Genomic DNA, 12,780 nt, shown 5'->3' on the forward strand with positions numbered 1-12,780 from the left:
GTGAGTGTGTGTGTGTGTGTGTGTGTGTGTGTGTGTGTGTGTGTGTGTGTGTGTGTGCGTGGGTGTGCATTAGTCAATTAAGATATCACTTATGTATCCCACCAGCCAGAATCATGTATACAGTCAAAGTAACATTGGATAATCATTGTTCTCTTGTGAAGCATAAAAAAAAAAAAAGACCAAGCCTAAGGGCAAATGCTGGCTGTATGTTAGTCATACTATTGGATGTAAAGCTTTGTCAAGTGTTTTTTATTTTTTATTTTTCCAGTGCTTAATTACATCGGCCATCTCAAAGGGCTTTGTGTCTAAGCATAAGGGTCAGATAGACCCCAGGAAACACTGGGACCACTGGCAACTATGTGCAGTTGAGTGAAACCTAATAGAGGAGCAACAGGGATTGTAACTGTCTGTGAAAATAGCATGGATGGGTGGTTTTGAAATGTTACCTAGTCAAGCATGGCCTCAAATTATCTTTTGTTTTGCTTCACCCTTTCAAGTCTCCACTAGTGGCCTTTTACAAAGCCAGAAGGACAGAAAGTGTAGCATGGAAGAAAGTTGCTTGGGTCGATACGTCACCTTACTGTATATTGTAATATTTGCAGGTAATTTACTGGATTTCTTGTCTGTGTACACTTGACGAGTCCCTGTTGTTCCTAGTAGATGAGTTTCTCTGTGCCCGATGGAGAATGCTGTGGACTATGAAGGAGAAAAGTGTAGGACTGGGTTGAAAATCCTAGCTATTTCAGGACCATTACAATGCTGTCACTTCACACTCCACACACGGTGATGACAAGGAGCTCGTAGTCTGTGTGTGTGTGTGTGTGTGTGGGGGGGGGGGGATTTGGGGGTAAAAACACACACTCACACACACACACACACACACACAGACACACACACAGTGGCGCACACAAATGCTCAGTGTGGCTTTTCTATTTTTGACTCAGTCATGAAGTAGAAGGCTTTGTACTGAGCTGACGTCTTTAGGAACCACAAGTTCAAAGATGGGAGGGGGAGGGCTCTCGGAATTAGGCTACTGCCCCTAGATCTCCCCTGGATTTAGTATCAGTAATTTAGCTGTCTATATCCTCTTAATAGCCTGATATATGTCAATGGAACGCTAATAATAATCCCGTTAATGTATTCTTCTGTGGTCTGTTCGTCTCCCCTCTGCCACTCTTTCCTCTCATCTTCCTCTTCCTCTTCCTCTTCCTCTTCCTCTCCCTCCGGCTCCCGCTCCTGCTTCTGTTTTTCGTCTCATTTCCCCCTACCCACGTAACCAGGTTCAGGTGGCGATCACGGACGAGAACGACTGCATCCCCGAATTCCTCCAGTCCATATACAGTGTGGACGGGGTCCCCGAAGCCGTAACCACGGCAACCTCCATCCTGCAGGGTGAGTGTCCCGCCTCCTGTGTCCCCGTCTTCGCGGTCACCATCTGCCTCTGCCGTCTCCCCCCCACCCCCTCTCTCTCTCTCTCTCTCTCTCTCTCTCTCTCTATATCTCTCTCGCTCTCTCTCTCTCTCTCTCTCTCTCTCTCTCTCTCTGTCTGAGTCTGTCTCCCCGCCGAAATCCTCCCCTACCTACCTACCTAACGTTGAGAGCGATCCGCCCTACAGCTGGGATGTAAATGTCAGCTCCTGTTAGCCACTCGTACGCACGGATGAAACCGTATCCTCGGTTTGGGCCGCAGAAACAGAAACAAACACAGATTCCAGACGGGCTGCCGTGGCGAGCAGTCTAAATGTGTCCCCACTATAATGTGTGATTTACCACCAAGCTGTAATAGTTTTTTCGTTTTGCCTCGTGTAGTACATGCATTATTGAAAGCGCTAATTAATACTATACAACTCGCTAAATAATTTCACAGTATCTCATTATGCAGGACAGTTATCGCTCCGTTGAGTTGCACATGTTACACTTTGCCCCCCAGAATCATGGCTAACTCATGGCTCATGTGGATAACAAACATTTCTGAAGAATCCTGCAGGAAAAGCGAGGCTCATTATAGTTGGAATGTGATAACACATTATTGAATGAAAGAATATTGCCTTTTCTAATTTGATTACAACATTAACTTGTATGAAGTCTTGAGAATCCCAAATTTCCACACCATCAAATATTAATGTTGTTTTGTCTTTCGAACCGTGTCTTTTGCAAGATAACTAGATATGGGAGAATACATTACAATGATGCATTTACTTATTTCCTTACGGGAGGGAAATGAAAATGAAATGGGTCAAGATGTAGTCATGTACATAATTAAACAATAACTTGTTTTATTAAGGTTGCAACTGCGGTAATTGGGGTTGTACAGGTCGAGTTTGATAGAAATTCAGTTTTTGAAGGTAGTGGGAAAACTGTAAAGTGGGAAAAACATGTTCTGACTAAGAATTGCCCAGTAAGTAATATAGAGTAATATAGAATGACCAAAAGAGATGAATTGCACCAGTTTTTTAATAAAGTCACAGAAAGTAAGCCTGGATACTCGTGTGTAAAACGTGTGTATTGTTGACCATCATTTCCTGAAAAAGATACCTTATGAAATAGAGCTTGTAAGTCCCGCCCCTTCCGGTGGTCCCCATGGGACCTATGAGATCGTAAAATATGAATGGGTTTCAATGGAGAGAAAGTCATTATTTTCTGGTCCCAGTCTTTATATGCCCCGGATTACACATATGTTGTTTGTGGATTTAAATGATAATTTTTCATATAAGAGTTTGACTCTTTATTGTGCAATAGTTCAGTTAACGGCTGTTAGAGAATACACAATGAGAAAGACTACATGTATGTGACGTCACGTGGCGTGGACAAGATCGACAATCTCCCCATCGACATAACTGAAACTCTCCACATGCCCCGAATTATAATGGTTTTCACCTCTTTCGATGCTGTTATCCTCCCCTTGGAAAAAAGGGAAGTGAAGTGGAGCAGAGAGATCGCCATGTCTGTACCAAGTGCGGGTGGTGACGTATATCATTCGCGTCGAGAGCGGCGAAGAGCTGTAGTTCACAAAACGGCCTCACACAAAACATTATCAAACTTCTTTACGATAAATTGTAGTTTTCTTTGCATGACAAATGATCATTTAAATCCACAAACAACATATGTGTAATGCGGGGCATATAAAGACTGGGACCAGAAAATAATTACTTTCTCTCCATTGAAACCCATTCATATTTTACGATCTCATAGGTCCCATGGGGACCACCGGAAGGGGCGGGACTTACGAGCTCTATACCAACAAGTTAAAAATAAACAATTTTATTTGAAATAATATTTTATTTATTTATTTATCGTATTTATTCTCTAGCCAAGGTATGTAACTATTACTTTGTAATATAACCTGATGGTACTGCAAAAGCAATGAAGACATCGTTATAACATTGTTTTCATAGATCAGAAACACTCCAACTGTTATAAGTTGGTTGGTGCGTTCTCATTCAGTGTCATCAGCATTATCCTTTGTAAATGAGATCACAAAAAATCCCATTTTATTTACATTTATACAAAGTAAACGCTTCAATTCAAGAATGCCTGGTAAACATTGCAACCTATTTTCTGGCAGGCAAGCACCACAACTCACCACTAGACCAGAGTCTCCTAAGAGCTCACCTCTCTCTCTCTCTCTCTCTCTCTCTCTCTCTCTCTCTCTCTCTCTCTCTCTCTCTCTCTCTTGCTCTCTCTCTCTCTCTCTCTCTCTCTCTCTCTCTCTTGCTCTCTCTATCGCTCTCTCTCCGCCCTCAGTGCTGGCCACTGACTGTGACTCCGGCCTCAACGCTGAGCTCACCTACTACACCCTGAGCCCGGACTTCAGCATCTCCCCCCACGGCACGGTGTTCCCGGCCGGCCCGCTGGACTACGAGCGGCCCAACCACCTGTATGAGTTTGTGGTGATGGCGGTGGACCACGGCGAGGAGGCTCACTCGGGGACGGCCACGGTGCGGGTGAGGATGGCCAACGTCAACGACGAGTCCCCCGAGTTCTCCCAGCCCGCGTGAGTGTTTGTTCTTTATTCAATGCTAGCCAATGCTATGGATAAATCATTTATTTCTTTGTTATTCTTTGGTTCATTTTGGGTTTGTTTTTTTATGTTGTTTACATTTTTTCAATTTATGTATTTATTTATAAAAAAATATCTTTGGTATCTTTGGTATTTTTGAGCTCTGTCTTGAGCTGGGTCCCTCGGCTCAACCTGCTAGTTCCCTAAGCAGGGAAGCAGCACGGCTTAACGCGACCGGGGGTTTGATTCCCACATGCTACGTGCGGTCCCCTCACTCTTTCAACGCACTGTCCTGTCCGTGAAGGTATAGAAATACTGCTATTTTTAGGTGCGTCAGTATGGATCAGGGAGGAGTGTGAACACGTCCTGCTCAAGGATGCCCTACAACACTAGAAGACTGCAGACTTTGTGGTGTTATTAGTAGATCAGTGTAAACGCCGTCTCTCGAACTACTTCGACATCCCGTTCGATGGTATTCTTTTGGTGCTTTGGTGGTTAGCCTTGGCACACTTTCAATTTCTGGGTTACAAGCATACACTTATAAATGTATTATTCAAACCTATGGGTTACATCTGGCTTCTTTTGGGAGCTCCGCTCCAGCATCTGACGGATGTTCTGTCTCAGCATCAGCCGGATGATAAGACAGCTGGACCCCAAGTCTCCATCGGCCTTTGAGTGGAAATGTGCTTGGATATGTTTTTAACATCCTGTAACCATGGCGAGGGGAATGCCAAAATTAAAGAAATGAGAGGAGAGAACGGTGAACGGAGAACGGTGGAGGAGGAAGAGCATGAGAACGGATGGGGGGGGGGGGGGGGGGGGGGGGGGGGGGGGGTGGGGGTAGGGGTGGGGGACGAGAGAGCTCGGGCATGGAGAATTTGAATATTCAAATTCATCTCGCTGGCGTCAACCTTCTTGTTTATCACGCATGGCAACAGAGACAGACATTAAGTCAACTTGGAGGCACGCTAGCCTGTTTTTCCCCGGGACCCGCTGGGAACGAGCTGCTTTCTGCACCGCTTCACATGCAAGTGTCTCCACGGTTTCCATCCAGCCAGGCAATCTGCTAGCCCTAAATCACGGTGCGCAGGTGAATTATTTAGCACACTTCACAGCTTTCCTTACAGGTAAGCACCAAGGGTAGAGCGCTAGTCTTTTTTTGAGAATCACCTTTGGTCGTGTAACACTGAGGTGTTTGACGTGGAGCAGTCTTCCGCGGGGTGATTGCAGTCTACAGAACACAGCGCAGGACTCAGGAGGACTTTGCGCTGAAGGATTTATTGGAAAGAAAAAGCATGTTTAATGAATGATCCATTTGCATGTTAAAGCACCATACCGGGCTTGGTGATTGAACCATTGTAAGCGTCTCTCCTGGATTCACTGAAGCCTCTGTTACCACTATCATTAGTCAACATCGCCTTGTTGTGTCTCTTCCACCGATGAGCGATTAGCGGGATTGTGCTCTGGCTTTTGAATGTAAATATTAGTAATTGCACTTTCGTCATTCAGAATCAACTTTCCCAGAGTTCGGCAAAGTTTGTGGACAAATTAAAGAGGGGAGCTTATGCTAAATTCCATTTGGCAGAATCAGCACAACAAAGTCATTTTGGCAAATTAAAATGGTAACAGATGTTTCAGTGAAGCTGGGAGAAATGGTTGCAATGGTTCAGGTCTTTTAAACACTTACTTATTCTTCCACTCTTTCAGGCAGCCTTCGCTTTAACAATAAAAAGACATACATTCAATGTTATACTTTGTGTTAGGATTCATTCTGCCTTCATTCATATGTTGCAATTATACTCCTGTGGTAACCTGGTGAGTAACCTGGGTTTGAGTTTTATATGTAATGAAAACTTTTCCTTGACCCAGATATACTCATCATAGAGGGAACGACAGCAACATACTAGCTACATAATACATTGATTGTTGTCATTCTCTGGCATGTCTCTGTGAATACAATCTGTTAACCAATACAATAGTATGTACACAGAGAATGACGCCAAGAAAATGTGAATCCAAATTTCTGCTTTCTGCTCGTTTTTCCTTTTTTCCTTTGATTTACAATGCTTTTATACCAAACAAACATACAGCAAGTCATCCAAATCCAGTGTTTGTGTCGTACAGCATCGCTGTTGTTTTTTCTTATCATTCTTTTGGATAAACGGAGGGAAGAGGGCAGTAACTGTCAGGCTGACATGAGGCATTCACCTCCCACCACCTACCCCCTACCCACCCACCAAATGAGTCAGAGCCTGGGCCTGTCACTCATACGCCTGTCAGGGTAGACCTGTGTTGATTCTCCCTTTTGTTCGACATGTCTGTCTCTGTGGAAGAACATGTGTGTGTGGGGGGACTGACACAAAAGGCGGCTATAAATGAGGGATGAAGGATTCTTCTTCGTTCTCTGTCTCAGACCGAAGAGGGACACTGTTAACGCCGAGGGAATCCGGAAAACCGGAGGGGGGGAAGAGAAGCGCGGCAACCTGGCGAGGAGACATGAGAGAGACAGCAGAGTCACGCGTCGGAATAAGAAGGATGTAGGATGTGGATAATACCGCATCCTATGGAGCGGGGAAGGCAGCGGTGCCACTTAGCGTATGTTTGAGCTGCCACGTAGCGCGCGTGTGAGTCTCCACCGCTCGCTGAGATGGTGAAAAAGGAGGCCAAAAAAGAACACTCTCACACACACACACACACACACACACACGAGAGAGATCAGAGCAAGTGAGAGGAAGAGAGAGAGAGAAAGATAAGCTATTTTTGTTTTTTCCTAGGACACCCTTGGTTCACTGAGTGAAAAACACTGATTATAAATTTACGGGAAAAAAAATGCTATATCATTTCACTTTTTAATGACCTCCCTGTCATTAATATTCTATATAATCCAAGTTGTTATTTAAACAAGAAATGTTTATATCCCACCAACAGAATAACACACAGGATTGTGAGTGCCGTGGTTTTGAAGCGCTGAGAATATTCCATGGTTTGGTCTTCCTCCCCGAGGCTTGCTAATTTATGGAATCATTATGAAAATCCACCAATGCCAGAGATAACCATACAGATAACTTACACCCTTTAATTATAGCACTCCAAAAATAGGATCAGATGAACTCCAGGTTCACACATTCACATGTCGTCCTCACATGTTGTGGTTTACTCGCAGTTGTCTGAATGTACGATGTGCAGAACAAGAAGAAATGAATAATAATAATAATTGATTGAATCGATATCGGTTTTCTGGACACTCAAAGATGCTTTACGGGGGCTCAGTAACCAACACCAAGAAAGGCTCTTGATATGGTCTTCTGCGATGTGTTAATCTGCAGAAGCATGAAGCCCAGGCATGATGAATGGGAATTGTTCAAAATGATCCAAAGGGAACATAGAATGTCACTACATCCTCGTATGACAACACAGCCAGCCTCTAAGGCGGTATGCCTTACATACTGGAGATATTTACACCACATTTGTGCCTCTGAGTGGCACAAATGTCCTGCGGTTAAATAAAGCAGCTTGTTACACCCTCAGATGCAAATATATATTCAAATATCTATATAAAATATCATATATATTAGGGTAATGTCATATTATTATACATGGATGGGAATATAGACTGATAGACAGACTGAAAGCCAGAGAGCCTGACTGACCAATTGTATTTATCCCAAAAGAGGTTCAACAGCAAGACAGAAGATGAGGTACCAAATAGTGTAGTCATACAAACAACTGTACATAAGATACTATGATACCCAATATAAAGAGGTTATCATGCTGTTTTGTCTATCATAGTGTTGTTTATACTGACATTATGAGCAGGTGCTTTAATGAATGCAATCCCAAGTTTAAATGTCAATCAATTCATCATTCTTGAACTGAATCTTCTTCATTGGGGAAGAGGAGGGTGTGGGTGAAAGGGTTCCATGTCCAAAATGAATGTAATTCAATCTCTGGAGCAGCCCCAAAGCACAAACCCATAAAACGCTGATGCATAAATATTCTTTAATGTAATGTACTCCTCAAATTCCAGGTTGTGTTTCAAATGGTATTTTATATTATTAACGGTCATTATCATCATCTTTTATCCCGTTTATGGGCCGAATGGATTGGCAGTGGTGGCTCCAAAAAGAAAAAGCAGAAGCATCCGACTCTGTTGGAGTGTGACCCACAGATAGCAGTAGGACGTGCCTGGCTGGGCTTTTTCTTGCATGCCTCTGCAGTTCACAATGATTTGAAATGCAAGAGTTATTCATACAGGGCACGAAGGAGAAGTGTGTGTGTGTGTGTGTGTGTTTAGGGGCGGGGGGGGGGAGTCTGAAGTGGTCCATAAACCTGGCATGCGGTAAAGAGCCGGAGACAGGTGAATAATCAGACTGGCCACTGACCTGCGTGAGAGCAGAGAGCAGAGAGCTGAGAGCTGCAGGGAACGGCTCGGTTGGGAGCCTCTGTGTGTGTGTGTGTGTGTATGTGTGTGTGGTGTGTGTGTATGTGTGTGTGGTGTGTGTGTGTGTGTGTATGTGTGTGTGGTGTGTGTGTGTGTGTGTGTGTGTGTGTGTGTGTGTGTGTGTGTGTGTGTATCTTCTCCTGGCTGAAATAAAGGTGGCCTGGTGGAGGGGCTTTGGGAAAGGGGTGGGGGGGGGGCTGAGGGCCAGACACAGGTCGCTGTGTGCGTCGCCACAGCGACTGCTACAGCTTGCGGGCGGAGATGAATCACCCATCATGGTTCTCCTGTACACCATCAATCACCTCTGACTCTGGGGCCCCGGACACTGGTCACCACCGCTTTGGATATGCATGCACAGATCGGGTTGTTGACGCACACACACACACACACACACACACACACAGACACACACACACACACACAAAGCAAACATATGCCCACAAAACAGCAGGCACACAGAATCCAACACACAAATACATGCACACTCATGCCTAAGTGACACACTCATTTACATACGAGCACAGAAAACACACGCACAATCGTGCACACATTCTTGCATAAGACATGCGCTGCTGACAGATCGTCTGAAACTCCAACTGATACTGTCCTCCCCTTGTTTTTCTCTTTCTTTGCCTTTCATGTTTTTCTTGTCTTCCATCTGCCTTCTGCCTGAACTCTTTTTTCGAGACGTGTTCTTTCTGTATTTCTTTCTTTCTTTATTTTTTTATTTCTTTCTTTTATCTTTCCGCCTGCTTCCCGCCAATTTGCCCTCCCACTCCCCATAATTTCATTGTCAATCTCGTCCTGTCACTTACTCTTGCCTCTTACTGTCACTCTTTCCACCTAGCTATCAATCTCCATTTCTCACACGCTCTGTCTCTGTCTCTCTCTCTCTCTCTCTCTCTCTCTCTCTCTCTCTCTCTCTGTTCCTTCTGAAAGCCATGCAGTGCTACAGTTCATCTTCCCTGCCTCTTTAGCATGTTCCACAGCCTGAAAGGAATTGGTCTCCAGGAACCCGGGCGCCCAAACACCCATCTACAGCGAGCAAATCACGGCTGACGTTTTAAAAGGCTTCAGATCAAATGGCCTGAAAGATGCTGTGGGAGCTGTGTGTGTGTTGGGGGGGAGGGGGGGGGGAGCAGGGAGGTACCATTTGTTCAATTACTTCAGCGTCCCAGAAGACATGATCACTTGTCCGCGACTGAGTCGGCTAAGAGGCCAGGGTAAATCGTGCTGTAGGTGGGAAGCCATGCAATCGTGTGACTATTTCTGCGTTTGTTTGTGTCAAACAGGACATGCAACGCACACGTGGTTATTTATGTCTGATGTTTGTTTGTACGTGCGTGTGTGTGTGCGTGTGTGTGTGTGTGTTTGTGTGTGTATGTGTACACGAGCGTGTTTGTTGTTTATCTGTTTATCCTGAGTAGACTTGTCTCGATAATCGCAAATGCGCAAAGTGCAACGACAGGCAATACCTGCCTCTGTATTTGTGTGTGTGCGTGTGTGCTTTTAGTGTGTACACATGCGTTTGCGTGTGTCTGTGTGTATGTGCATACAAGTGTGCGTTTACTCCCTTCATCTTTAGGTACCGCACATTTGTCTCAGAGGATGCGGGCCCCAACACCCTGGTTGCCACGGTGCTGGCCAAAGACCCAGATGGGGACGGGATTATCTACTCCATAACGGCAGGCAATGAAGAGGGCAACTTCGTCATTGACAGTCAGAAAGGTGACGCATATTAATTACCAGTCTTCACATTCAAATCTCATTGTGATTCACCGAGATTACCCTAAAAGCACACATTTGGTTACCTCTAATATAATGGTCATTTTTATGAGTAGAATGCCCTCTGCACTCAAAGTCAATTTGGAAGGATTGGATTTAGAGAGCACAAGTTTAGAAACAATATTACATGTAATTTTACTATGCTGCGGTTTATAGTGTTTGGGATCATAAATTATGGCAGGGGACGGTGTTTGTTAGTTTTTTTGACATTGCGTTTAAGTGTTTGCGCGCGGCGTGTGGGGAAATGCTGCCCTGCACTCTGAGCTCGGGGGGCCGTCGGTGTCTACACACTTTATCTTTTTTATTTACCCTTTGATCCGAAACCAGTGGCACATTTGTCAGCTTGCTGTGATATTTATCAAGCCACCCTTTCCGATCCAATTTCAAGACAACTGCTCTATCATTGTTCCCGATCTCTGAAGCCTTTTTCTCTCTTTCTGGCGACGTCCCCCCACGTCTTTGTCCACATCTCGAAATCCCTGCTCTCTTTATTTTAGTCCGTCCTTGCCGGCAAAGTGCCATGGGTAATTCACTGTGTGCGTTTGCGTGTGTGAGAGTGTGTGTGTGTGTGTTTTGTACGTGTGCGTGCGCTGGGGGACGGCGTACAGTGTGGGTTCTCCCTCGGTGCGAGGAGTGTGTGGCTCCTTGAGTAGCTGTTGCATCGGCTCACGTTGCATTAGTAAACAAGGCTGACATTTAAGCTGAAAGGATTACCGTGCCCATCCCACCATTGACTTAACGCGAGGCTGTGTGGCGCAGTGCTGTCTCTGTCACGCTGTGCCATTAGCTAGCTGAGGACCACTCTCTGCCATCCTGTCCCCCCGCCCCCACACGACACACACCGCCAGAGTCGTCGGCATCACAAGCGTGTTCGGAACTAAGAGAATGCGACTCTCTCTCTCGCTCTCTGTCTCTCTCGCTCTCCGTCTCGCCCTCTCTCTTGCACTGTCTCTCTATCTCCCTCTCGGTGTCTCTCTGGACTCTGGGTGTATCAGCATGCCGTGCAGTCTTTTTAATCAACAGCGTTGAAGGGGAAAATAATTAAGATGGAGAGCAACATAGCGGGAGCGCATAACCAAAACAACATCCTGCCCACGTTTTCACTTCAATGGGCTTCGCTAACATCACAGGCTGCAGCAACGTATCCTGCGAGATAACCTCTGATGTTTGGTGGGCACGTTGTTCCGTGTCTGTTGATGGGAAGGAGATGACGACTCAGAGGCCCGTCTGCTTTTATCCCGGCTTTAATCTCTGGGGGTTACAAACCCGCACAAAAATCAACACGGGGAAGAGCGGCTGAACCCAGCAACGGCTAATGGGCCTGTGCTGAGTGTGGTTAACTTCTGCCGGTGGTTGGACCTCCCCCCCCCCCCCCCCCCCTTCCGGTCCCAAGGGCAGCTCCCTGAGAGGAGCCAGTACTCTGTTCTACTTTCTGTCATTAGATAAGAAACGTGACAAAGCCACTAAGGAAAATCACCACTGTGAAATTGGTTTTGAGGATTTATTCTGAATTTCTTGATGTGTTGTTTTTTTTTTTTGTCAGGAAGACATAGTCAACTTCACCCCTGCCCCCCCCCCCCCTAACCCTAACCCCCCCCCCCCCCCCCCCCCAGTGCTCTATCTTTGTGTGAAGCACCAAAAAAAAAAGACAATCTTCCAGCTGTCTTTATTTATACGGAGTGTCTATATGTACCCCTGGTACTTTTAGCCATTTGGGCTAAAAACCCACATTTGGTTTTAGCCCACATTTGGGCTAAAAACACCCTTAGCGCGCATTCCCGGGCATTCGTGTACTTTATATGAATGTGGTTAATGTATTTAATATATTCTATATAGCCTTTTTGTTTTGTTAAATGTCATGAAGTCTAATAAGAAACATTATTTACAAAGTTCTTAGTTGTAGCGTCATATAGTTGTTTATGAGTAAAAAGCTCGTTGCCAGCGTGGCCACAGTGGCTAAAGCGGTAGTGATGCTATCTCTGTAATCTAGAGGTTGCTGGGTCGATTCACTCTATTGTTGTATTTATGCTTTTGTCAGATTGTCACGCTTTTATGATTGTGTAGCTTTTTAGTCAGCAAGCCAGACCTCCTGTATCATAACATTTCAAATTCAGTGCCTCCCTGATATTCTGAGGACAAGCCCTAAGACTTGGAGAATACTTACACATTACATCTGAAGCTAGCAATAAGTCAAAGATCAAACTAAGCTGTTTTACTTGCGTGTTCTATTGAGGAGGCTAACAATGCAAAATAGTGTGGCTATTCCCAATACTATCCTAGGCAATCATGGGTGTTTACAAATGTATTTGAGGAGTCTCCGAAAACGTTTGGAGAAGATATTTTCAGCGTTACCTTGTTTGCAGCATTTTTATTTTATTTTGTGTGTGATCATTATGCCAGGGGGGGTACCAGGGGTTCAAATAGTATTCACTTCTAATTGCACCTTTGAAAAAGAGCATATACTGATAATTGAACCAGAGGTGCAAATAGCCTCACCCTTATTTATATCCTGTAAATTATAGAAAAAAAACTACTTCTCTTCTTGCTGTGTTCA

General features: G+C 44.9%; 1 protein-coding gene across 1 annotated transcript in view; it reads left to right on the forward strand.

The window, feature by feature from the left end:
* The window catches only part of LOC311357849 (neural-cadherin-like), a gene marked incomplete at its 3' end in the record, with an annotated part of 93,799 nt that overhangs the window by 31,922 nt on the left and 49,097 nt on the right, over positions 1-12,780 (forward strand). The window contains 3 exon segments of the mRNA XM_084477872.1: positions 1,287-1,392; positions 3,745-3,994; positions 10,027-10,169. Coding sequence (XP_084333998.1) covers positions 1,287-1,392; positions 3,745-3,994; positions 10,027-10,169 — 499 coding nt within the window.

This window comes from Micromesistius poutassou, assembly GCF_964030765.1.
Source record: "Micromesistius poutassou genome assembly, chromosome: 13".
NCBI lineage: Eukaryota > Metazoa > Chordata > Actinopteri > Gadiformes > Gadidae > Micromesistius > Micromesistius poutassou.